At 39.6% G+C, this 27251-nt stretch overlaps 1 protein-coding gene across 1 annotated transcript in view; it reads left to right on the top strand.

Moving 5' to 3' along the window:
• dnah5 (dynein, axonemal, heavy chain 5) overlaps positions 1–27251 on the top strand; it is a 101346-nt gene that overhangs the window by 12539 nt on the left and 61556 nt on the right. The window contains exons 12-52 of the mRNA XM_082550836.1: positions 74–100; positions 815–922; positions 1125–1210; positions 1908–2115; positions 2239–2352; positions 3328–3534; positions 5338–5418; positions 6381–6471; positions 6783–6928; positions 7145–7322; positions 7547–7786; positions 7902–8098; positions 8238–8331; positions 8803–8945; positions 9161–9237; positions 9319–9443; positions 9545–9780; positions 9968–10186; positions 10324–10386; positions 10689–10927; positions 11961–12108; positions 12228–12320; positions 12588–12787; positions 12933–13086; positions 13939–14102; positions 14326–14482; positions 14702–14914; positions 16473–16697; positions 17684–17856; positions 19071–19141; positions 19546–19653; positions 20483–20670; positions 21830–22024; positions 22302–22436; positions 22536–22643; positions 23223–23376; positions 23697–23843; positions 24866–25107; positions 25261–25437; positions 25736–25940; positions 26185–26327. Of these exons, the coding sequence (XP_082406962.1) occupies positions 74–100; positions 815–922; positions 1125–1210; positions 1908–2115; positions 2239–2352; positions 3328–3534; positions 5338–5418; positions 6381–6471; positions 6783–6928; positions 7145–7322; positions 7547–7786; positions 7902–8098; positions 8238–8331; positions 8803–8945; positions 9161–9237; positions 9319–9443; positions 9545–9780; positions 9968–10186; positions 10324–10386; positions 10689–10927; positions 11961–12108; positions 12228–12320; positions 12588–12787; positions 12933–13086; positions 13939–14102; positions 14326–14482; positions 14702–14914; positions 16473–16697; positions 17684–17856; positions 19071–19141; positions 19546–19653; positions 20483–20670; positions 21830–22024; positions 22302–22436; positions 22536–22643; positions 23223–23376; positions 23697–23843; positions 24866–25107; positions 25261–25437; positions 25736–25940; positions 26185–26327 (6279 nt within the window). The remainder of the gene's footprint in view (positions 1–73; positions 101–814; positions 923–1124; positions 1211–1907; positions 2116–2238; positions 2353–3327; positions 3535–5337; positions 5419–6380; positions 6472–6782; positions 6929–7144; positions 7323–7546; positions 7787–7901; positions 8099–8237; positions 8332–8802; positions 8946–9160; positions 9238–9318; positions 9444–9544; positions 9781–9967; positions 10187–10323; positions 10387–10688; positions 10928–11960; positions 12109–12227; positions 12321–12587; positions 12788–12932; positions 13087–13938; positions 14103–14325; positions 14483–14701; positions 14915–16472; positions 16698–17683; positions 17857–19070; positions 19142–19545; positions 19654–20482; positions 20671–21829; positions 22025–22301; positions 22437–22535; positions 22644–23222; positions 23377–23696; positions 23844–24865; positions 25108–25260; positions 25438–25735; positions 25941–26184; positions 26328–27251) is intronic.

Raw genomic sequence — 27251 nt, 5'->3', positions numbered from 1 at the left:
TTTAGTACATAATACTTTGAGAGTCTGTTGATGTGAACCATGTGTTTGTGTTCTTGCTTCTTGGGCTACACAGACTGCAGAAATGCAGGGAAAATGGGAGGTAACGTCTCACTGCAGTTTTCAACTTCTAGCATTTTTCTTGCAGACAGCATGCAGTGGTGGAATATTGTTGTGCAATGTTTTGCCATACATATGCCTTAATAACAAAATAGCTACTAATTGCATGGAGATTAAAACCAACTCCTTACTTTCTCTCTTTTTTTTTTTCATTATTAGAGCCATAGTAATACTTTCTAAACTCAGCCCTGCGATGACCATTTGTTAATACTATAAACTTGTATCCCAAACCTTTCGCCAGTTCATGGGGAGCTTCTGAGTTTTCTGTTTAGATTAATACTTTTTCACACAAGAAAAGTGTGTGCAATGGTGTTCATTTTAGTGTACAGGCAATTCATTCTCATGTTTCACTTGTAAAATATTTATCTAAAGTTTGTGAAACTTCCTGAATGAATAAAAACTTAACAAAATGTTTTACATGCATGCTCGAAGTAACCAAACTGAGCTAGAAGATGAGATTGCAAACTTTGTTTTGGTATAACTTGATAGTTAGCTTTGCAGAACATCCATAGCTTGCAGTAAGACACAGTTGCACTGTTACATTTCTACTAGACTAATACACTACAAGTTCCAAAACGTATGCATTTAATAATGCATTTAATAATAATACCTTCAGAAGAAAACAGAGCATTTTATTTAGAGCTAAAGATGTTTTCTAAAATGTGTGTTTGTGGATGTCTGGATATTTTTTTCTTAGGCTATTGTGTTAAACATGAAGAAAAAACATTACAGTTTTCTAGACCAGAGGAGAAGTGACTTTGATGTTGACTATGAGGAATTCTGCAAAAGCACTTCTGAACTCCACGTAAGTTAATTAGACAGTGCATTTGCCCTGTTTTGTGCAAATAAAGTTAATGCAAACTGACTAGACATCTGTTTTGTAATGCGGGTTAGCCAAGTTCATTTGCTGGTGATTAAGGATTCATTAGGTGGAGTTTCATTTAAAATTAATTTCATTGCGCTGTCGTTGTTGTGAATATTATTGTTGTCTGTGTTTTCCTTTCCAGAATCAACTGAAGAGTTTCATGGATAGCACCTTTGAAAAAATTGAAAATACAGAAAGGGCTCTAAATGTGCTGAAGACCTTTCAAAGGTATTTCATTGGTAACTAATTAGCATCATTCTGAAATATTTACCGCAATTTCCCTAATCTTGCCAATGCCGCTTCATGTGACATACTGCTTCATTTAATCTCTGAACTTTTAAACTATTCTGCAATCAAAAATAAAAAAAAAACTCAGAGTAGCTATTTCATTGAAATAAACACCGAGGTAAACTATAACTGTCATGGTCCAGAGTCTCTTTATTTTTTGTGTTTATTAATTTTTTCGAGTTTTCTGTTTTTTGTTATTTTTCTTCAAGTGTTTAGGTGTTTCTCTTGTTGTGTCCCCTGAAATTGCCGTCCCTAGTGTTTTGTTATTAGTCTCCCGTTTCTAGGTTTTGCTTTGGTTTTTTAAGTGTCTTTTGTGGAAGTTGTGCCACTGCAATAAAGCAGTCTCCTTTAGTTCATTCCCTTGTTTTGAGTTCTGCGTTTGGGTCCTTCCTCCTGCCTGCCACAGCCGTTTCATGACAATAACAAGTGTGCTTTAATGTACAAGTAGGTTTGCTAGTTACAGGGTCCTTTGCACATTTTAGCTCAAAACATTTACCAGCACATCCAAACAAAATAGAGTCCTTGTCATTACTGGTGCTGGTACTGCTATGTGTTTATTGCTGTATTTAAATATTTTTATTGCTGCTGGGTTTGAGTTCTGCTGAACCACTTGTATCTTTGGTTTTCCCAAAAACAGACTGGGCATCCCAGATCTTGGGATTGATGAGAAGTATCAGCAAATTTTACAAAATTATGGCCGGGACATTGAAATGGTTTTCCGCATCTACATGAAGCAGAAACTTGACCCCCCCATTGGCAGGGACTTGCCCCCAGTGGCCGGTCGGATCATGTGGGCTCGGCAGCTGTACAGCCGTATACAGGGACCCATGGATCTCTTTCAGCAGGTGATATTGCCTGACTTTCAGTTTAGGTTTGGCTGGTTCTAGCAGATTAATGATAAAATTGTTTGGCATTTCCCATCCATGTAATGCATCATGTTTGTTTGTTTTGTTTATTACTCTAATTAGCATCCAGGAGTTCTTTCCACATCAGAGGCAAAAAGGATCATCAAGAACTTTAACCGTGTAGCAAGAGCGTTGTTGGAGTTTGAGATGATCTACCATCACAGCTGGATGAAAAAGGTTAACGAACTGTAAAATGTATAATACAAACAAGAAATCTGACAGAGGAGCATTTATATACAATATGTATCGTTAATTCCTTTATATAGTGTTGTGATTTCGTTTGCTGCATATATGTTAACACTTACATGTTTGAGATCATCAAACACATTTTAATACTAGACAAAGTTGATCAATTTAAAAAGGAGAAAGCTATCTAATTATATCTGGCACTGTGTAAACAAGTAATTTGGTGAAAATGATGGATGACTAAAAAGGACACCAAGGCTCCTCTCAGATCTGCCAAAAAACATCTTAATGCTCCCCGATATATTTTGTGGACTGATGAGAGTGACATCCAGCACAAAACTAATGCAGCATTTCATAAAAGCAATATCACACCAGCTCCTGAAGGACAATGTCTGGCCATCAGTTTGTGCCTTGAAGTGGCACAAACTGAAGTGTAATTGGGTTATGTAGCAGGACAACAGATGTGAAAAACACCAGGAAGTCCACCTATGAATGTCTCAACGTCTCAGGAGCTGCAGATGAAAACAAGCTAGCAGCTAAATCTGGTACAATGCATCCTTTCTCTACAGAGGTTCTGTTTTTGCTTGGTCACTGACAAATAAAGTGGAAATGACAAATAAATAAATAAACAAAATGAAGGGTTTGGAGTGGCCCGGTCAAAGTCTGGAGTTAAATCAGATTGAGGTGTTTTGCCATGACTTGTCCTTGAAAACCTTCTAGTGTGGCTGAATTAAAACAATTCTGTAAACAAGAAAGAGGCAAAGTTCTTCTACAGCGAGATAAAAGAATCATTGCAGTTCTTGCTGGAAAAAACTACATTTTGTCCATACTTGGGTTATCTTTGTCTAATATTAAAATTAGTTTGAGGATCTGAAACACAAACTGAATGAACATCTTTTCTCCCCTCTTATTCACACATTTTCCCTGCATCTCTTCACATAAACCTCACTAAACACCTCAACGCAGATGGAGGATGCCAAAGTTGGCCTGCAAGCCTCTCTTCTGGTCAGATCTCCAGAAACTGGCGAGTTATTTGTGAACTTTGACCCAGAGATTCTGACGCAGATCAGAGAGGTGAACTGCATGACAAAGATGAATTTGGCAATCCCTCCCTTTGCTCTTCTACTGCTGCAAAAACAGGACGTCTTTAAGAAACACTACAATAGAATACAGGTGAGCATAGCACACAGTTGTAGCTAAAATTTCAAAAATGCATACAGTGAACAACCAAATGATCAAAGCTGCATGTAACTACAGGGAGTGCAGAATTATTAGGCAAATGAGTATTTTGTCCACATCATCCTCTTCATGCATGTTGTCTTACTCCAAGCTGTATAGGCTCGAAAGCCTACTACCAATTAAGCATATTAGGTGATGTGCAACTCTGTAATGAGAAGGGGTGTGGTCTAATGACATCAACGCCCTATATCAGGTGTGCATAATTATTAGGCAACGTCCTTTCCTTTGGCAAAATGGGTCAAAAGAAGGACTTGACAGGCTCAGAAAAGTCAAAAATAGTGAGATATCTTGCAGAGGGATGCAGCAGTCTCAAAATTGCAAAGCTTCTGAAGCGTGATCATCGACCAATCAAGCGTTTCATTCAAAATAGTCAACAGGGTCGCAAGAAGCGTGTGGAAAAACCAAGGCGCAAAATAACTGCCCATGAACTGAGAAAAGTCAAGCGTGCAGCTGCCAAGATGCCACTTGCCACCAGTTTGGCCATATTTCAGAGCTGCAACATCACTGGAGTGCCCAAAAGCACAAGGTGTGCAATACTCAGAGACATGGCCAAGGTAAGATAGGCTGAAAGAGGACCACCACTGAACAAGACACACAAGCTGAAACGTCAAGACTGGGCCAAGAAATATCTCAAGACTGATTTTTCTAAGGTTTTATGGACTGATGAAATGAGAGTGAGTCTTGATGGGCCAGATGGATGGGCCCGTGGTTGGATTGGTAAAGGGCAGAGAGCTCCAGTCAGACTCAGACGCCAGCAAGGTGGAGGTGGAGTACTGGTTTGGGCTGGTATCATCAAAGATGAGCTTGTGGGGCCTTTTCGGGTTGAGGATGGAGTCAAGCTCAACTCCCAGTCCTACTGCCAGTCTCTGGAAGACACCTTCTTCAAGCAGTGGTACAGGAAGAAGTCTGCATCCTTCAAGAAAAACATGATTTTCATGCAGGACAATGCTCCATCACACGCGTCCAAGTACTCCACAGCGTGGCTGGCAAGAAAGGGTATAAAAGAAGAAAAACTAATGACATGGCCTCCTTGTTCACCTGATCTGAACCCCATTGAGAACCTGTGGTCCATCATCAAATGTGAGATTTACAAGGAGGGAAAACAGTACACCTCTCTGAACAGTGTCTGGGAGGCTGTGGTTGCTGCTGCACGCAATGTTGATGGTGAACAGATCAAAACACTGACAGAATCCATGGATGGCAGGCTTTTGAGTGTCCTTGCAAAGAAAGGTGGCTATATTGGTCGCTGATTTGTTTTTGTTTTGTTTTTGAATGTCAGAAATGTATATTTGTGAATGTGGAGATGTTATATTGGTTTCACTGGTAAAAATAAATAATTGAAATGGGTATATATTTGTCTTTTGTTAAGTTGCCTAATAATTATGCACAGTAATAGTCACCTGCACACACAGATATCCCCCTAAAATAGCTAAAACTAAAAACAAACTAAAAACTACTTCCAAAAACATTCAGCTTTGATATTAATGAGTTTTTTGGGTTCATTGAGAACATGGTTGTTGTTCAATAATAAAATTATTCCTCAAAAATACAACTTGCCTAATAATTCTGCACTCCCTGTAGGAGTATAAAACATCCTGGAATTGTGTTTAAATTCCACACAGATTTTTAAAAATGACTAAAATCGACAAAAACCCATTTTATTGTCAACTGAAAAATTCAGTTCATCCCTTTTGTGTGATTGCAAAAATGCTCCAACATGCATCTATCTCATTTCAGCTGATGTTGAGCGAGAACACTAGAGTGCGTGCCAAGATTCAGAGTGTCTTTGAACAGCTGGCCATGCCACATGTAGCTAAGGTAAGTGGACCGACCCTCGGCTACCAAAACTAGCAATTGGGACATGGAATGTCACCTCTCTCATGGAGAAGGAGCCTGAGTTAGTGTGTGAGTGTTGAGAGGTAGCGGCTAGATATGGTGGATGTGAATGGCTTGGGCTCTGGAACTAGTCTCCTGGAGACGCGCCCTTGGTGCGAGGTGGCCGGCTGGGATTGGGAATCCTAGAGTGATTGACCGAACAGCAAAGGACAGTCAGGCACAGGTTAAAGTCCAAAAAAGTGTTTTTTATTTAACCCAAAAAATGAACTTTGGTAAAAATAAAAAAAATCAACATCTTGGGCAAGAGATCAAAGCAACTGAGCTTGACTCAAAGTTAGTTTTTGTCCCTACCCTCACCTGTGGTCATGAGCTTTGGGTAGTGGAGGAGGTGACTGGGGAGAGGGAGGTCTCAGCTTCTCTACTTAGGCTGCTGCCCCAAGACCCAGCCCCAGATAAGGGTAAGAAAATGGATGGATGGATGTGTCTGTGAAGGTTCTCAGTCATCGTAGTCTAAGGATGGATGGTTTCCCTCTGTTCTTTATCATGTCGATGTCAAATCCTTCATGTTGTGCGCGCTCCAGTTAGCTAAATTATGTTTGCCAGTGCTAGCTAATAAAGCTTTGTTTTGATTTTATATTTCTCTGCAAAGTCCTGCATTTCAGTCCAACCCAGCATCCCATGATCGAGCGTCATGTGATTACATAAAAGTTCAAAATAGGACTCATTTTATTTGATTTCATTTGATTTTATGTTTTTATTTTCAGTTGTCTCTAGTAAGTCAGAAGAACACACAAAAAAATGTTAGATCCTTTTTTATTGTTGCTTGGTTTCGTCATGAATCTTTTCTAAGCATTAAACTGGTGACAGGTATGAGACTGACTGTCACAGCAGGTTGCTTACAAAGTGCATCACCATCATCATACCATACATGACTTACTTGACAGGTGGATGAGGCTATACAACCGGGTTTGACCTCCCTCAACTGGACATCTCTGAATATTGACAAGTATCTCGACCGCATCGACAAAGTGTTGGGTAAGCAAAAAATGTAACGAGATCGATCCTGTACACGCTGACACGAGACATTCCTGCAACTCAGCACTGGCTGCGTGTGATTAATGGATTTATTGCATAGGTGGCTTTCTCACAAGTAACACTCATATATTCAATAGATTCTTTCTCTCTCTACACATTGCCTTTTTTTATACTGAATTGTCTGTTTATCACTGTTCTCTCCTTTGTTCAAACGCATAACAAGTTCCCCTTGATTTTTCCCTCTTTCCCTTATTTTTGGTGGGTTTGTGTCCCTCCCTTTCTCTTTTGTGTGGTTTTTTTTGTCTGTTTAGCTGATCTTGAGTTGCTGATGGACAGAGTGAATGACCTGGTGGAGTTTAGAATAGAAGCAGTACTGCAGGAGATGAGCATATCCAACCTGTGTGTCCTGCCAGAGGATGAGCCTGTGACCTGTGAGGAGTTTGTTCAAACCACCAGGGTAAACGAAGACAAATAAAATAAAAGTATCCGCTGGGTTATTGTTGCTCTACTAAGTCTGTGTAACTATGCAGACATCTGAAAGATGCTATCAATATTTATTAAGTGGTTTTGGTAATTCTCACACATTTAAAATACTTTTTTCTGTATTTAAACATTATTTCTTATTCTAAAGATTAATTACATTGAACTGAACTGTATATCTGCATGTGTCTAGGACCTTTGCATAAGACAAGCCCAGAAAGTGAACATGAAGAGCTCACTGGTGGAGGAGGCAGCTAATGAACTGATCAACATGCTGCTAGAGTTTGACCACAATCAGAGAGAGGAGGTGGAGAAGTTTGAGGAAGAAAGCTGCACAGAGAGCAAGAACATAGACCACAATGACAGTGAAGGTATGCTGACAGTTTCCTTTCACGATCAAACACAATACAGTGTGATAATTATGATTCAATGCTGTAAGAGACAAGTTAAAAAAGGCAGTTCAAAGGTTTTTAAAGGAAAGGGGATTACCTTTTTTAGGACCTTGTTGTTTTTACTTTTATTATAATGCTGATTTATTCAAGGTGAAGTGTTGCTGAAGGTGTTCGTATTGACTGTAAACGTGTCACCTTCTTAGGTGATGACGAGCGTCTCTTCTCCAGAAACACGCTGCTACGTTCTGCTAGTGTTGGTCCTTCTTCTCCGTTGGTGAGGAGGAAGAAGAAGAGGGACTTGATGGAAGTGATGGAGCAGGAAGCCCAGGAGCTGCTGTCCTACTTCAACCACCGTAATGTGGATGCCTTGCTCAAAGTGACACGCAACACCCTTGAGATGTTGCGCAAGCGCATACATACGTCCTCGCTCATACACTTCTCTGGTGCGTCTTGTTTAATTGTTTGCTATATTTCTGTAAAGGCCTAAAATATTTAAAATAAGCTCATAAAATGTCTATTCCAATACTTTATGTGTGTTACCCTTCTCTCCCTCTGAAGCTGCAAGTGACCCAACCAGCCATGGCAAAAGCAGCGATCACCATGCAATCTTCAGAGTAAACATGACCCTTTCCATCCCTAACATTGTCATGGTTCCAGCTTTGGAGGAGGTTCAACAGGCTCTAAACCGCGCTGTAGAGTGTGTAGTCAGTGTCAGCAAAGGAGTCAGCCAGTGGAGCAAAGAAAGGATATCTAAGGTGAATAAAGGAAAAATCAATTTGTGACATTTAGCTTGATAACTGTAATAAACTGTTAGAACTGCTCTTTTTAAACTAATATTGTCGTGGTCCAGCAGTGTACTAAATAAACCCGGAGGTTTTACATTCCCCTTTCCAGAGACAAATGAATGAAAGGCGAATGGCAGCACTGAAACAAGACAGCTCTGAGAGCGAAACAGAGGACGGAGCAACAACATACAGAAGCTTGGCTGGTAATAGAGAACATTATCACTTTCATAGCTTAACCTCAGACCTTCAACAGCTCCCAACTGTGTCAGCTCACTCATTTTTAAAATTTTAAGATTTGCTGTTTTCAGCATACAATTACAACTCGATTTTACAGCTCAGCAGAGCAAGCAAATATCTGACCAGGGGCAGAAACACATAATATTGCTTGGGGAGGAAAATATTCAAGAATTTCATATTTAATGCAAATTAAATACATATTTAATTAGAAAGCGGCAGGGATAATCAATTTCCACTATGAAAAGCACATTTTACTTTTAGAAATTATATATACAGAGAGAGAAAAACTAAATGGAAGTAATTCCATTATTAACATGTTCTCTTGTAAAAAGACCTGTAACATATAATTATTTTAAAAGCCCAGAAGTTAATATTTGGAAGAATAATGTCCATCATTTCTGCTCAATGTGTTTTCTGTGAAATTCTGTCATTTTCAGATGGCAGTACCTCAGACATGTCAGCTTCTGTGATCCAGGCCATCCCGTTCCAAGCCAGAAATTACTACAAGAGTGTGTCTGAGAACAAGGAAATAGCCAAGCTAATCTCTGTACTTAGCACCTCTATCACCTCCAGTAAAAAGGTACATGGCACTTAATTAAGCTATTTTTTATATGAAACTAATCCAAACTTAGCTGTCTTTTATTAAATCATGCCATACACTTTTTATATTTCTTTATCCCACATTTACAACAGATATTTTCATCTATATTTCTGTATATTTAATGAATATAAATGTCTTTTATTTTTCTATAAGTGCACTTCATTTCATATTCTCCTGTTGATATTAATGTGCAGGAAGTGGTGACCGCTCTACATCACTTTAGCCGTTACCATCACATCTGGAGGAAAGACCGTGAAGAGACCATGAGGAAGTACGTTGAAATGTATGGTTTCTATATAAATCTGCTTATCTGACATCGCACTAGTGCTATTTTTGTTTGTGTTTTGAACAGATTTATCGAGGGGAGTCCCTTGTTATCGGAGTTTGAGAGCCAGATTCTTTTCTATCGAGATCTAGAGCTGGAAGTAAACTCTGAACCAGAGTATATTGCTGTAGGAGCCTTGGCGCTATTCACAGGTCTTATTAAGTTACAAATTTAAAACCGGCATGAATGAGATTTTTGAGATTTTCAGCAAGTTAAATGATGCTCTCTGCATGCTCATATTACTTCCTGCCAGCACCCTTAAAGATGTCCCTCTCTGCTGAAATCAAGAATTGGATGGTGGACTACGGACTTTACTGTAACAGGAAATGTCGCTCAGAGATGGAGCACATTTTTGCTTTTGTAGATGAAGCAGGAAAGAAACTGAATCGACAGATCAAAGACCTGGATGATATTCGTATTGCCATGGCCGCACTGAAGGAGATCAGAGAGCACCAGATATCTATTGATTTTCAAGTTGGGCCCATAGAGGTAAACCACAGCATCACATATTTATCGAAGCTCTTTTTATACACACAAATACACACAGTGGGAAAGAGACATTTTTAGCTGTTTGACTTTATGAGTCTGTACAAGAAGCTCAGAAAGAAATAATTACACATTTGCACATTCTAGTTTTTGTCAGGTGGAAGACTTAGTATCTTATTTTTCCTCACAGGAGTCCTATGCCATGCTCCATAAGTATGAACTGTCAGTGGCTAAAGAGGAGGCTGAAAAAGTGGATACTCTGCGCTACACTTGGGAAAAGCTCTTGTCCCGGAGCACAGAGGTGCAGAACGAGCTGGTCGCCTTGCAGCCAAACTTCAGAGAAGAACTGGTCAGCAATGTGGAGACCTTTCTGGAAGACTGCCAACACTTTTATCAAGATTATGAAAAGGTAAAGTATCTATGGCTGTTTGCTCTGTTTCAATTAAACTTTTTATTTTAATTCAACAAATAAATGCTCAGTTAATTACAATTAAGGTTAGTTTTAATAATAGCTACTAAAATGACACTTTTCCCTCTCTGTTTAAGGATGGTCCCATGGTTGTGGGACTTGCACCCCAAGATGCCAGTGACCGGCTGATCATGTTCCAGGTTGGTTAGTGATTAATTATTTTGTCTCTCTGTCAGTTAGTAAATATTTAGATCCTGCATTGACCTGATGCCTCAGAAAAGTAGTTACTTGAAACTGATGTTAAAAGAGCTATTATATTTTTATTATTATTATTACTATTATTATACTATTACAGTTTCTATTTCATGGTTAGCAAAAGACAGATTTTTTATTCTGTATAAATTATACTCAGATAATTGCAAATGTTTTACCTCAAATGTGTAATGTTTTAAAGTCCATCAGAGCGTAAGCTGTACCTAATCGTAGCTCTTCTCCTCTTCAGAATCGATTTGACAACCTGTTCAGGAAGTACATCACTTACACGGGAGGCGAAGAGCTCTTTGGACTTCCTGTTACCCAGCATCCTCAGCTATTGGAGATTAGGAAGCAACTGGCTCTGCTGCAGAAGTTGTACGGCCTTTACAACAATGTCATCGATACAGTTAATGGCTACTATGATATCCTCTGGGCTGACATCTGCATCGAGAAGATTAATAATGAGCTGCTCGACTTTCAGACGAGGTTTGGCAATTTATTTGTTTGTTTTTTATTCAAGCAACTGTTGAACTCTTTTAACTGTAGATGTAGTAACATGAGCTTAAAATATGTTAATGAAGAAGGAGACGTTTTCAGGAAAGAAGCTGAACTGGAAACAAACAAAACTGACTATGTGAGAAAATAACCTTCTCATACTGTGTAATCAAGCCCTCTCATTACTGCAGGAATTGGTGACATCACAAAGAGAAAGAAAAAAAAGCAGAATTAAATTAAATGATTTTCATTAGTCCATCCATAAACATCACTCTTATTTTCAGGCATTAAAGAAACTGCTTCCTTTCACTTGCTACAATATGGAAACTTGTTTCGAGATGTTATAATTTCGAAATACTAACCCAAAAGTTTTACATAACAACAAAAAAAAGTTGTTTTTTTTTCCAGTGGCAGAAACAAAGCTTCCTGTTCTTCATCAACACTGCATTAATATTTCAGTCTCACAATGCAAAGCTAATCTTTGCCCTTTATGTGGTCACATTTGTCCAGCATGTGTCAAATGGACACTGAAGGGGAAAGAGGCTAATAGGCTACAGGCTAGTTTATTTTACCTAAAGAAATTAAGAACAAGTTTTAATATAGCTGGAAGGGATTACTTGACAATGAAAATCTAGATAAAAAATAGAAGCAGTCAGAAGGAAAATATAGAGCTATAGTCAGAGCTGAAGAAGAGAGGATATTTGTTTCCTCTGGCAGAAATGTCAGCTATCTGTTGTGGAGGTGTTGATTTGGTTGAGTGAAGCTATGAACAGACACTGATGCATGAACTTTTGCTCTGTGCTAGTAAGGAAGGATACTCAACAAGTTGTCCAATCCAATGACTCTTGTAGCGTTAATACCAAACTTGAAGTGTGTTGTAATACTTTTCCTTTAACAAACAAAATGTCAACTATACATCTAATCTAGTTCATGTCAACTTTACTTGACTTCAGCAGAGCTAAAGTGTAGTTTAGAAAGAAGACAATAAATATGAGTTTGACTGTCACGTCCTGTGAACTACCAGGTGTCGAAAACTGCCTCGTGCTCTGAAAGAGTGGCAGGCCTTTCAGGATCTGAAGAAAACGATTGATGAATTCAGTGAGTGCTGCCCCCTGCTGGAACTCATGACTAACAAAGCAATGATGGCCCGGCACTGGAAGAGGATAACGGAGGTTAGTGAAACATGGCCACTGGTGTAGCACTGCAACTGAATGTTATTGACTGAAATCAAGTCATCACCAGAACCTAATGATAATGATAAGAGCTGTAATTTGTCCTGTTTTGTATCCAGGTGACTGGCCATACCTTTGAGGTGGAAACTGATACATTCAAGCTGCGTAACATAATGGAGGCTCCTCTACTCAAGTGTAAAGAAGAGATTGAGGTACAAACGAATCATTAGCTGCTAATTCAAGGTGTTTTCTTTTTTATTTGATATAATAAATTCCAAATAAAATACAAGTTTGGAAAATTGTTTGGAGGAAATGAAAACATTTAAAAAGTTTAAAGAGTAATATATTGAATTAACTGATAGGTGGTCCTGTTCAGTGCAAACACCAATCCTGTTTTTTCAGTGCATATGCATCTGTTTGCCATCAGCATTTTTATTGCTAACATTTAAAAACATTTGGGGGGCGGGATTCTTGTGCAGGATATCTGCATCAGTGCTGTGAAAGAGCGTGATATTGAACAAAAGCTGAAGCAAGTGATCGCTGAGTGGGACAACAAGACTTTTACATTTGCCAGTTTTAAGACCCGTGGGGAGTTGCTGCTGAGAGGAGACAGCACATCAGAGATCATTGCCAGCATGGAGGATAGCCTAATGATCTTGGGATCCCTTATGAGCAACCGGTACGGCAGTGTTGAGTGTCATTATCATTAGTGTCGGTAGTGATGATCTTCTTCCACAGCTGTGGGAAATCTAGACATTAGACGAGCCACACACAGGTGTGCGTCCCTAAGTAAGGCGAACGTGAAGATTTACCTTCTTTTTCAGGTACAACACCCCATTTAAAGCCCAGATTCAGAAGTGGGTTCAGAATCTCTCCAACACCACTGATATTATCGAGCACTGGATGACTGTCCAGAACCTGTGGATCTATCTGGAGGCTGTGTTTGTGGGTGGAGATATCGCCAAACAGTTGCCTAAGGTGAACAACATTTCAGGATGTGATTCATATTGGTTATCAGGCTTAAACATGGACTCCAAATGCAGTTTAAAAGGCAATTTCAGTTTAAAAGGCAAACAAGTGAACTGAACTGAAATTACTCATTTGCAGTTACACAATTTACATAAAAAAATTCTATCTTTACATCATTATCAGATTTCTGGACAATATTCTGGGTGTTTAGGTGCAGTAAATGGTAAATGGCCTGCATTTGTATAGCGCTTTTCTAGTCCCTAAGGACCCCAAAGCGCTTCACACTACATTCAGTCATTCACCCATTCACACACACATTCACACACTGGTCATGGCAAGCTACATTGTAGCCACAGCTGCCCTGGGGCGCACTGACAGAGGCGAGGCTGCCGGACACTGGCGCCACCGGGCCCTCTGACCACCACCAGTAGGCAAACATGGGGTTAGTATCTTGCCCAAGGATATTTGTCATGCAGCTAGGAGGCAGCCTGGGATCGAACCACCGACTTTCTGATTAGTGGCTGACCTGCTCTGCCACCTGAGCTACAGCCACATTAATGCAGTAGTGCATTAATGTGCCAGGCGTTGAGTTTCTTTTATTTTCATTTTCAAAAATTATATTTCACAGTCTCTTGAGCAAAATAAATCACTGGTCCAGGCAATGTTTTCAGGCCACAGTGTTTTGACATTTAAAAGAAGAAGAAATAATAGTGAAATGTTGCCTTTGTAAGATTGTTTTACGAGCTTAATTCTAAAATCAGCGCCAAACAGCGTCCAAGCATTTAAAAGAAATAACCAAATACAAAATAAAATAATAAAACAGTCTGATCATGAGATAATTGACTAACTCAATCTTTTTAGGAAGCAAAGCGTTTCTCTAACATTGATAAGTCATGGGTGAAGATCATGATGCGAGCCCATGAAATGCCCAATGTGGTACAGTCATGCGTGGGGGATGAGACCATGGGACAGCTGCTTCCACATCTCCTCGAACAGCTGGAGATCTGTCAGAAGTCTCTAACAGGGTGAGTAGAAAAAACTTAAAACACCACCATGGCCCTTATTTTTAGGTTCTAATGAACTTAACCACCAAAAGAAAGGTAGAAGATTTTAAACGATAATCAGTAGTGAGGGTAAGTGAAGTGACTGATTTCCTTTTTTATGCTGTACAGTTAACTATCTGGTTTATTGTATTGTCTGTCAGATGATACTTTGTATTGATTTTTTTAAAATTATGTGGTCAAACAGTTATCTGGAGAAGAAGCGTTTGCTGTTTCCTCGTTTCTTCTTTGTCTCTGATCCTGCCCTGCTGGAGATCCTGGGCCAGGCCTCTGACTCCCACACCATCCAGGCCCACCTTCTCAATGTCTTTGACAATATCAAGTGTGTCCAGTTTCATGAAAAGGTGGATTATGTTCTTTTTTTGTTGTTTATCTTAAACACTTAACCTTCTGAAAAATATGTGATTGTAACATGAAAGTAATAAAATATAATAGCTGCTTTAATGTCAAATTGAATGAACTAATCAGAGTAATGTAGAATTTGAAAAATATACTTTTTATAAGAAAAATAACTTCATCATTGTAGTTATAATAATCGATCTAATCAGTGTTGCCTTTCACAGATATATGACCGCATTCTGGCCGTGTCATCACGCGAGGGAGAGACTGTGGAGCTGGATCGTCCCGTCACAGCTGAAGGGAACGTGGAGGTGTGGCTCAATGCTCTGCTGAAAGAATCCCAGAGGTCTTTGCACCTTGTGATCAGACAAGCTGCTCTGGCTATCCAGGACTCTGGCTTCCAGCTAATTGACTTCCTCAACTCCTTCCCATCTCAAGTAAGTCATTGTCCAAATCCAGGAACTAATCCGCAAACGTTTTAAAACATTGATTCGACCACAACTGGCTATCCTTGTGGAGCAAGGACGGCGCTGCTCAAAAACAGAAACCTGTGTAGCCTAAAGAGGCAATCTACTATGAACATTGTAATAAACTCCAAAATAAATTCTAAAGAAAGTTGGGATGCTCCAAAATGTAAGTTAAAATAGGATGCAATGATTCGCAAGTCTTATAAACCCATATAATAAATCTAGCAAATGTTTAAAACTGAGAAAACTATTTTGAGATAAAATATTGGCTCATTTTGAATTTAATGACTACAACGACAGCCAACAAGAGTCTGGATAAATTAGTGGTAGTAAAAAAAACAGCTGGAACATTTTGCAACTAATTAGGATATCTGGCAACAGCTCAGTAATATGAGTGGATATAAATAGAGCATGTTAGATGAAAGAATTGGGCTGAGTTTCACTAATCTGCAAAAAACTAAAATTGTAGAACAATTACAGAATGATGTTCTTTAGTGTAAAATTGCAAATATGAATTTCCCGTCATCTACGTTACGTGATATCAAAAGATTTCAAGTATCTGGAGAAATCTCTGTGTGCAAGGCTGAAAATCAATATTGGATGCCTGCGAGCTTCAGACCCTCAGGCAGCACTGCATTACAAACAGACCTGATTCTGTCATGGAAATCACTGCATGGGCTCAGGAACACCTCCAGAAAATCAATGTGTGGGAGCACAGTTTGCTGTACAGGCTAAAGCTCTATGCTGCAAAGAAAAAGCCATGTGTGAACATGATCCAGAATCACCGTTATATTCTCTGGACCAGAGGTCATTTAACACTGACTGAGCCAATGTGGAAAACTTTTTATACAACATGGAGACCACATCCTCACGCAATCTGTCTTTTTCTGCTCTCTCTCATGGTATGGGGGTGCATTAGTGCCTATGAAACTGGCAGCTTCCACATCTGGATAGATACCACCATTGCTGAAAAGTATCTAAATGTTTTAGAGCAAAATATGCTCCAATCCAGTCATGTCCCTGTCTTTTTCAGGGAACAACCTGCATATTTCAGCTAAATCGCATACTTTGTAGAAGGATACTCTGGGTTTTTAACTGCCTTTCATCAGTCCAGACTGTTCACCACCTGGAAACATCCTGTGTCAGAATAGAACTGGGCAATATTCCTTACCCACGTACAGTTGCTGGTCTCCCCAGTTCCCAGATGTTTACTGACTGTTGTTAAAAGTGAACAAGTATTTTTTTTCTTAAAAGGGTGTGTTTTCTATAAGTATTTGTTATTGTTTCTATGTTCTGTTGTGACTAAAATATGGGTTATTGAGATTTGCAAATCATTGCGTTCTGTTTTTATTTATATTGTACTCAGCATCCCAACTTTTGGGAATTGGGGCTGTTATTTTCTCTGTAAATCTTGGGGTGTGGTACTAAACTGCTATAGTATTCCTTCATCAAAACAATAGTTAGATTTCTAAGGTCATCGGTACATTTGACCATTTTGATGTGTTTTGTTTTTTGCACATTAATGTAGGTGGGGTTACTGGGTATTCAGATGATTTGGACAAGGGACTCAGAAGAAGCTCTGACCAATGCCCGATACGATCGTCGCATCATGTCCAAAACCAACCAGTTCTTCCTGGATCTCCTTAACACCCTGATTGACATGACCACAAGAGACTTGGAGGCTGTGGAGAGGACCAAGTATGAGACCCTCATCACTATTCATGTCCACCAGAGGGACATATTTGATGAACTGGTGAGTATGTTGATCATTCGGTGAAAAGAGGCCAGAGACATCCGAGCTGGGATCAGTTAGACTGACGCTGAACTGTGCACATGAACGCTTTGCAATTTCTGTTCAAGATTAGAATCTCCGGCTCAAAATAGCAACCACTCTGTAAACTGTGTTTGATATTCAGACTCCCAAGGGCTGCCATGTCAGAATACAAAATGTTGTTTACTGCAGCGAGTAAATTCTGTCGAAAGTAGTCAGAGGGGTTTTAATGGCAGTCAAGTAATATTTAAAGTCACGACTGTGTTTGAATCTCCACTTAAGGCAGAATAAGCATGTTGCTGAACCCCAAGGTTAATAGAAGCAGTTTGAAGAAACTTTATTTGGATGTGTTTTTTCAGTTCTTTCTAAAATCATTTGTATTTATTTAGCTCATACCATTAATTTGTCCTGCTCATGTTCCTTTGTCCTGTTTGTTTCTAAACACATTTTTGCCTCACCTTATTTCCTCTCCAATAATATATCACACTGCTACTTTTCTACCCCCACTGTATTTTTTCTCACACATATTCTGCTTTTTATCTCTTCTATTCATTACTATTCTAATTCATTTTGTACTTTTTCCCATTTGCATCATTTTAACTTGCTGGACTTTTCTCTTCCCTCCTTTTCACTCTCCCCTATCCTTTACCTTCCTTTCTTCCCATTTCACTTCATGACCTCTTCGTTCATCCTCCACTTTCTTGCTTCTCTTCTCTTTCCACCCTTTTAATGTTACCCTCCTGTCACCGAAATCCCTCCTCACACATCCCGCCCTTCCACCTTTCTTCCCCTCTTTTATCTGGCTTTCATCTCTCTTTTCAAATAATCTTCTGAGTGGTGCCCTTCAATTTCTTATTCTTCACATGCCATCTCCCTTCTCCCTTCACTTCTGTTTCCATCCCCTTGTCTCCTTCTGCCCTCTCTTTCCCTCTTTCCCTGTCTCTTATCGCTACCCTTTCTCCACCTAGTGCCGGTTGCATGTCAAAAGCTCCAGTGACTTTGAATGGCTGAAGCAGTGCCGTTTCTACTTCAATGAGGACTCAGACAAGATGATCATCAACATTACAGATGTGGGCTTTGTCTACCAGAATGAATTCTTGGGGTGTACCGAAAGGCTTGTCATTACACCTTTGACGGACAGGTAAAGCAGACATACGTCAGTAAAATGTATCATAATGGCAAAAGTCATATGCACACACACTAATAAGAAAATAAAGGAAAAAAACAGCAGTATAACTTTTCTTTTTTGCAGTTTAAACAAAGACAGTGTAACCTTGGAGTGACTGTACAGAAAACGTGACCCTGCCTTTGTAACTAAGTCAGAAATGCATGCTGCATCATGCATCAGTTATTTTAGGAACCCACTCTAGATTTATGCTGAAAACTTGACCGTGATTGTTCGTTGTAATGTCAAGTTTCATGAAATGGATTAAACTTTCTGTGGTTGACTAATGACTGGATTTGTAAAGCAAAGAAAAAAAGACAACTCGGGGACTGTGAGGATGAGAAATTAGAAAGCAGGATGAAGCAGGATGAAGCAGTCTTACACAGCGATCATCACATCTGTAACTAACAGGCGATATGAATGACAGAAAGAAAAGGAAAGAGGATCAGACAGAGTGAGGGAGACAGCAGTCCAACAACAAGAAGTGTCTTAGTAACAGACACAGAGGGTAAAATATGAGAAGAGACAAGGAGGGAAAAAAAGATGAGGAGAGACAAGGAGGAGATGTGAGAGGACAGCACTAGGGAGGGAGTTACCATCTAACATCAGACAGCAGCTCTCCAAAAAAGTGGCATGCTGGCCTTATGGCTAGAGGCGCCAAGACAGCTCTGCTTTTCCATCATTTTCTCATGCTGTCTTTCTTCTTTGTTTTGCTTGCTATCATTGTCCTACCTCCTCGCTGCCACCACATCACGTTAAAAAAGGGAAAGGTGCAAGTGGTCCTAAATTGTGGCAAAAAAGATGTTGGGATGAAAAAAGTAAATCTGGTTACGGAGTGGTCAGAATTAATCTGTATCTGCTGAAGGAGAGAAAATATGTCAGTATCCCAGCTTTACCATGATTTTTACCCCGAGGTCAGTCATTGTAATGAAGATGGAGACCAGTGACCAGAGGGCTAGGTCCTGTTGTCAGTCATCCTGATTGCTGATGTGTCCTTGAGCAAATCGCTGAATCCCCATCAGCTTCAGGGGCAGGGTTCTAAAGCTTAATCCTTGAACCTTGTGGAGAATGAGATCACGTTCATTTGTGGTCATTTTGAGTATGGATATTATTAGCTTATGAATTTATGAAATGATTCATGATTTATGAAATTAGATTGTTATTATGTTTGTGTGTCTACAATTGGACAGGTGTTACATCACTTTAGCCCAAGCTCTTGGTATGAGTATGGGTGGAGCACCTGCTGGTCCAGCTGGAACAGGTATGAAAATTAGTCACACAGTATCTATCTATTTTTTGGAAATTACATTGAATCAAAAAGAAAATGCAACATTTTATAGGAATGAAAACCTAGAACTGGTATGCAAAACTTATGATTTCGGAATGGGACAGACATGTTAAAAAGCTGTTCCAAGGTTTGCCAAGTGTTAAAGTAATTGAATTTAACCATTTTAAATATAGATAATTTACCCTTCTAGACTCTATACAACTCAGGTCATTTAAATGAAGAATCAAACAACACAGCTATCTCAGTCGGGAACGGCTTCATTACAGAGTTAGCTTTGATAGTTTCTATTATGAGATCATTTGTTGTCAGGTTTTCTATCAGCATACAAATGGTTGCATTTCAGTTTAGGCTGTGAAAATGTTGCCTTTTGTTATCAGGAAAGACCGAGACCATAAAAGACATGGGTCGCTGTTTGGGAAAGTACGTTGTGGTCTTCAACTGCTCTGACCAGATGGACTTCAGAGGCTTGGGGAGAATATTTAAAGGTGAGAATCACTAAGTAATGTCATGCTATAAGTGTCATGATAGACTGTGTGGCAAGCAGGAAGTACGTACCAATTGCAGAACTCATGAGACAGAATCAACTTAAAGAGGCAGCGTTTATTGCTGGGAGGCTTTACATAAAGATTAAACTTCACAAAAAACAAACCAAAACCCCAAACTAGAAAACTCGAAACTAAACTGGACACTTGAGTCTAAAAACTAAGAAGCACAAACTAGGAAAACAAACCAGGACTGGGAACTAGAATTTCCTCAGGAATTCGGAGGGGAAAAAACAGACAGCATGGTGAGGGTACGACATGACACAGAGCAAGGAAAACACAGGACTGGAGCAATCAGGGAACGGGAGACAGGAGGGAAACACAGCTCGGGGAGAAATCAGAGCTAACGAGACAAGGTGAAGCAAAACCAGACACACTGGAAGCACAACAGGCACAGAGACACAGACTTGACACTGAACATAGGGACACGGGAACAAGAACTAGAAATCACAGAGCAACAAACTAGAGAGCTAGAAATACTGAGACAGAAACCAAAACACTAACAGTGATAACCATGATGAACTCAAAGATCAAAAACACAACAAAACTCAAAACACTGGGTCACCGACCCAGGACCGTGACAATAAATATATACCCAGAAAGAAGTTTAAGGGTTTGAGTTATCAGGTTATAGACCTGTGGGGTTTTTTTTTTGCTAATAAATCATAACAATACAGATAAAAAAAAACAACAATCACACAATATGTAATGTCAGATATCTTATTTGTTTGCAGCGGACGGACCATAGCTCTGTGTTTATGTGATTTACCAGGTCTGGCTCAGTCTGGTTCGTGGGGCTGTTTTGACGAGTTCAACCGCATCGACCTCCCAGTTCTTTCTGTGGCAGCCCAGCAGATCGCGATAGTTCTCACCTGCAAGAAGGAACGTCGCAAAAATTTTGTCTTCACAGATGGAGACAATGTGGACATGAACCCAGAGTTTGGCATCTTCCTTACCATGGTTAGTGATGGAAGTAGAACAAGACTGCTAATATCTATTTGACTGGTCAGAGGAAATATCTAAAGGAGGCAGTTCTTAACATCAGTAAATGACACCTTAGTTAACAGAATGAATATTGAAGTGTATGAACTGTATCTGTTTCAGATGGTGCCTGGACATGCTGTGCATGCATGGACATCAATATTTACTCTTGGCTGTTAGATTTATCGCATAATGATTCCTTTTTTTTTAAAGCAAAATTTTTAATCTTGAAAACTGAAATGAATCACAAATAACACTAAATTGAACTCTAACATGTAATATTTTATAAGTCAGTTTTTGAATTAAACTTTGGGCTCTGCCTGCTATTTCATGTGATTTATTTCTTAGAGTAATAGTTAAATCGCTTTATCTCCTTGCCTCATTTGCTGTCCTGAGGCAAGTCATTAAACATAACAGTGGAATAATTCCTCCCTGTGGCGAGAGGGGTCAGAGATCATTTTCCTCTTTTTTATTCTCTGTGTGTGTGTGTGTGTGTGTGTGTGTGTGTGTGTGTGTGTGTGTGTGTGTGTGTGTGTGTGTGTACATTAGTATAGACAAGCTTTGTGAAACAGGCTGTGTCTGTAGGCTGTGTCTGCTGAAGTTGAAGGATAGCGTTTGTGATGAAGATGAACTACATTCCAGTATAAACTTCATCCATTTAGTTTCATTGTTGTTGCATTCTAGTCTGTCATCTAAATCAGCGGTCTCCAACCTTTTTTGCGCCACGGACCGGTTTATGCCCAACAATATTTTCACGGACCGGCCTTTAAGGTGTCGCGGAAAAATACAACAAAATAAAACTAGTACCGCTACTGAAAAATAGAAGAGTTATTCATAACACACGTGAAAAGACCCAGGAAAACTGAGTTAACGATAAAAACGATGACAAAATAACGCAGAAAACCGATAAAAACCCTGAAAACCATACATTTCACACCTGAGCCTCAACTCTCGCGGCCCGGTACCAAACGACTCATGGACCGGTACCGGTCCGAGGCCCGGGGGTTGGGGACCACTGATCTAAATTTCTAATGCAGTAGAATGGGCAATGTAGCATTTACTCCTAATTATCATTAAATGTTTTATTTCTGTTTTACTCCATTAATATCTTTTTTTTTGTTATTCTCCATGTAATCAGAATCCAGGTTATGCAGGTCGTCAGGAGCTTCCTGAAAACCTGAAGATCAACTTCCGCTCCGTGGCCATGATGGTTCCAGACCGTCAAATCATTATTAGGGTAAAACTGGCCAGTTGTGGGTTTATCGACAACATGGAGCTTGCACGCAAATTCTTCACGCTTTACAAGCTGTGCGAGGAGCAACTGTCCAAGCAGGTATAAAAATTGAAGATCTTCCTTTTAACCTTGCAGTAACAAGTGGAAAGTGGTAGAACTTGCACTGAGTGTGGGAGCATAAACAAGCTGCAGCTAAAAATGCATAAAAAGTCTTACTGACACACAGGCTGCTGAAAATAGAGTGTGATGCTTGTAGGAATGGGGTCAGAAAAGGAGTTAGTTTGGAGGAGGTATCATTGTCACATGACTTAACAACAAGGTTGCACGGGTTTCCATTAATGTAAATGAAACTAAAATGATATTTATGAATGTTCAGGTTCACTATGATTTTGGCCTGCGCAACATTCTGTCAGTTCTGCGAACTCTGGGAGCAGCCAAGCGAGCCAACCCCAGTGATACAGAGTCTACCATTGTCATGAGGGTTCTAAGGGACATGAACCTTTCAAAACTGGTAAGTCTACAATGTACACAATAGGGCATCAAAAAGATAACCATGCTGATATTTCATGTTTTCACTGGGTTTTGCAAATTTGTGTGCACATGCGTTTAGATCGATGAGGATGAGCCACTTTTTCTGAGCTTGATTGAAGACCTCTTCCCGGGCATCCAACTTGACAAAGCGGGCTACCCTGAACTAGAAGCTGCCATTGACAAACAGGTAGGAGAGTTTGGAGAATGGATTTATCTGTTATTGACGAGGAGAGTGAAAATCCACAGTAACACCAAGTTTGCAAGATGGGGGGAACAGGAAGGGGAAACAATGGAAAGAGGCAGAAAGAGAAATGCGAAGGCTGAGTAAGACGGTCCAAAAGCCTAATGGAGAGTGAGGCCGCCGTATTTGTCATGTCAGACCTCAGGACAGGACATCGAGAAGGATACAAATAGTGGCATTTATTATTTGTAAAGGACCTAACCCGAGGACTTGTGAAAAACAGTGCAGGAAGGGAGAGATGCAATTAAAAGTTGGAACTTTTAGATTTTATGCTGTTTTGTTGCTGATCAGTTAAGCAAGTGCATTTGATAGTATTAGTTTAGTTTTTCATATATTGCTTCTGCATTTTGGCTTCATTTTTTTAATTAAAAAAAAAAAGATGTTTTGATGTGTGAAACCTTAAAATTGACTGAAGGTGTGCTTTCTTTTTACCACGACTGTATACTAAGTTATTATACTTGTAAATACAGTAAAAGCATTAATGTTACAAAAATAGCTGGAATTGTAACTACTTTGTTTCTTCAGGTGGAGGATGCAGGCCTAATCAACCATCCTCCTTGGAAGCTAAAGGTCATCCAGCTGTACGAGACTCAAAGAGTCCGACATGGCATGATGGCCCTGGGGCCCAGTGGGGCTGGAAAGACAACTTGTATACACACGCTTATGAAAGCTATGACAGGTAGGATTTAGTGTATTTTGTCGCATGTGAGCTTAAAGAAAAAGACACCAACTTGTGGTAAGCTTGTTTTGAATCTATTGTACTGTAGACACGAATATGTGAACAGAATAACCGAAGAAATATACTCATACTGGGACGAGATATCTATTTAATTTATGGGGTATCTTATTAAATCTACATATTTTTAGGGTAATATTGTTACTTTTGTGACCTTGTCATGTGTTTAATATAATTATTGCTCCATTAAAGTATTATATTATCCATTATATTAACTTTAGGAAAACAGAACATGTTTCTGCTAATATCTAATTTTCTTCCAGAATGTGGTCATTCTCACAGAGAGATGCGCATGAACCCCAAAGCCATTACTGCACCTCAGATGTTTGGCAGACTAGATGTGGCCACAAATGACTGGACTGATGGCATCTTCTCTACACTGTGGAGGAAAACACTGAGAGCAAAGAAAGGTCCAAAAAGTTTCTTATTGTGCACATATGTCACACTTGGGTATTAATAAAGCAAAAAATCATTGGTAAACATTGTTTTCCATGAGAACTTTGACAAACCAGTTCAAGTAGGTTATTGCAATTAAGTATTAATACGTTGGGACAACGTTGGAAGGTTCAAAGGAAACAAAGCTCTGTTTAATCTTCCTATTTAGTTCTAAGCTTACACGGATAATTAAAAATGTCTGCGGGCAATTGCGTATGCATTCCATGTTTGCTTTTATGCGTCTAAGTACACATCTCATCTATTAATTACTTGTTCTGATGGTGTTTTGCATATCTATGAGTGGGGTGTTCTCTGCGTATTTGCATTATTTTCCTGCTGCTACTTCCTGTTCATTTGCAGAGCTTGCTACTTTGGACAGAGTGAATTCCAGTGTAGAAAAGTAGATGTGGCAATGTGACAGGGCAGCAGCTCCTGGGTCAAGTAGATATTCCTCAAAGAAAAGAAGTACTTTGTGAAAACAGCTGTGTGCTGTCCACGCTCATTGTGTTTTAACTGATGCAGAAACAGCCTTGTGTGTATCATCTGGTAACTTCTGTGTAAAACACGTGCTCATGTAGTAGTCATATTCAAAGGAACTGATTTCTCAGCATTTAGAGTGTAAACCACATTCAAACAGCAGCTTTATCGTGCGATATTGCCTGAACGTCAGACAACGTCAGCCTTTTGCTTGTTTCAGACGCAATTTGTCTTTTGTGTTTCTGTTTTTGGATGTTTTCCAACTGGGAGGAGAGCGAGGAGAAACGGATTTCTTTGTTCATATTTAAAATTCCACAAAATAAATGACTCAGTTGTTGTTTTTCTTGCAAACTGATAGCTCATGATTGCTGGTTAGCCAAGAAAACATTTTGAACTCTTTTGTCTGCACTAAATTCATATTCAGAAATGTAGCTCATTTTTGCTTGAGGGTGACAGCACAAGGTCTTCATACCACCTCATTTTCGTAATCATGTAAACAAACACTTTGTTTCCCTCACAGGAGAGCACATCTGGATAGTGCTGGATGGGCCAGTTGACGCCATCTGGATTGAAAACCTAAATTCAGTTTTGGATGACAACAGAACTCTTACACTCGCAAATGGAGACCGAATACCAATGGCTCCCAACTGCAAGGTGGTATTTGAGCCGCATAACATCGACAATGCCTCTCCAGCCACCGTCTCACGCAATGGCATGGTGTTCATGAGCTCCTCTGTGCTCACCTGGATCCCCATACTAGAGGTGAAAAACCGGTTGTAATTATTTTTGTTTCATTTCGTAAAAGTTTGAAATCAAGGTATATTAAGGCAATATTTACTTGTGAATCATATAATTTAAAACCTGTGCACTGCATGTAGTTTTGACTAAATAGAGTCATGCTGTTGCTGCTTCTAGGGCTGGTTGAAGAAACGGTCCCCACATGAGGCAGAGATACTGAGAAAGCTCTTCTCTTCGTCTTTCTCCGAGCTCTACCGCTTCTGCGTGCAGTCACTAGAGTTCAAAATGGACATGCTAGAGGCCTTTGTAATCATGCAATGCATAAACATGCTACAGGGACTCATACCACCTAAGGTGAGGTATTCCCATCCACTGGACATGCACACGAAGAGCAGCTAATGAATATTTCATTGATAAGTGACTCTTGAAGTAGAAGTGGAAATTTATAGTGAGACCAACTTGTATTTATGTTTTCAAAACCTTTTTAAGCACATTTATACCCATTATACAGACTGGGACTCATAGTTTTGTCCATATATTTTGTATGTTCAGTTTCATAGACTTGGCCTAACTTATGAAGTGCTCATCTCCTTTTTGGGTTCTTTTAATGATCCCTGAATTTCCTCATCTTAAAATGGATATCAATTTACAGGAGCAGTGTGGCGATTTATCCAGAGAGTTCTTGGAGCGGCTTTATGTCTTTGCACTAATGTGGAGCGCTGGGGCCGTACTTGAACTGGATGATCGGAGGAAGATGGAAATCTGGCTTAGAGGAAACAAGAGTATTCATCTAAACTTGCCAGACATTCCTCCTGACAGTGAGGACACCATGTTTGACTACTATGTCACAGCAGATGGTAAGCATGGCTTCATTAACTTTCAGTCAGATGGCGTTGTTTAGTTACTGGGTAGGCAGAGACATTATGTCTCATGTTGTACTTATGGAAAGTACATATGTGTATATAAAATTATTTTTAGTGATAAACTAAATTAATATCCTTGGATTAATATTATTTTGAATTTTTTTTTTTTTTTTCATATTTTGTGTTGATCTCTACAACAAGCTTTATCTTATTAAAATTAAATTAAATATTTTTCCAGGTCATTGGGTCCATTGGAACACCAGAGTGGAGGAATACATTTATCCATCTGAATTCACACCAGAGTACAGCTCAATTTTGGTCCCCAATGTGGACAACGTTAGAACAGACTTCCTAACCCAGACTATTGCAAAGCAAGGCAAGGTATGGTTACCAGTTAGAGTAATTTCCATCATCAGCAAACACTAGTGACCCGCTTCCAGTGACAGCCTACACGCGCATGCTTTAACGCGTAGTGTTAAACTGCCTTCTCCATGTTTGATAGACAATGTGATGATGTTCCACATACTTTTCTTTTCCCATCATTCTGGCACAAGCAATCTTAGTTTTAGTTTTTGGATAATTGTGCAAGGCTCTTTTTAGCTGTTTTCTGTTTTCAAAGTCTAATCTGACCTTCCTGTTCTTGAGTGTTTTGTGTCTTTTCTAAATCCTCTATAGTATTTATTTATTGTCATTGTCAAGAACAATGAAATTGCGTTTGGGGCTTCCATACAACCCAAAAAAAAGAAGAAAATAATAAATACCCCTTAAAACCCAAGTGTACATATTTAACCCAGTGTGACTCCAATGCAATAAGACAATCCTTAGCAATAATGTTCGTAGAAATTCAGACAAAGACCTGAGAAACATGACAAAATACAACAGTGCAACCCATTCAATATTATTGTACTGTGAGATATGATATCAGATATGATAGTTATCTGTTTAAGAAAGGGGGGGGGGGGGGCAGGAGGGGGAAGAGAATAAAGATATGATGCACCAATGCAGACCAGTTCATTGCTATTAAGAAGTTGGATATGGTTATTGTCCGTGAGAGGGGGGCAGAGAGTTCAGGAGCCTCACAGCCTGTGGATACAGGCTGTTGGCCAGTCTGGATGTTCTGGCCTGTATAGACCTGTACCTTCTCCCTGAGGGCAGCAGATGGAAAAGGTGGCGCGCAGGGTGATGTTGGTCCCGCAGGATACTGTGCACCCTCCTCAGACAGCGAGTGGGGAAGATATTACTGATCTCTGGCAGACTTGTTCCAATAATTCTGCCAGCTTCTTTCACCACCCGCTGGAGTGCTTG

This window comes from Aulonocara stuartgranti (genome assembly GCF_965226115.1).
Source record: "Aulonocara stuartgranti genome assembly, chromosome: 11".
Taxonomy (NCBI): domain Eukaryota; kingdom Metazoa; phylum Chordata; class Actinopteri; order Cichliformes; family Cichlidae; genus Aulonocara; species Aulonocara stuartgranti.
The sequence above is the reverse complement of the archived record's forward strand: the minus strand, read 5'-3'. Positions and strand labels throughout refer to the sequence as shown.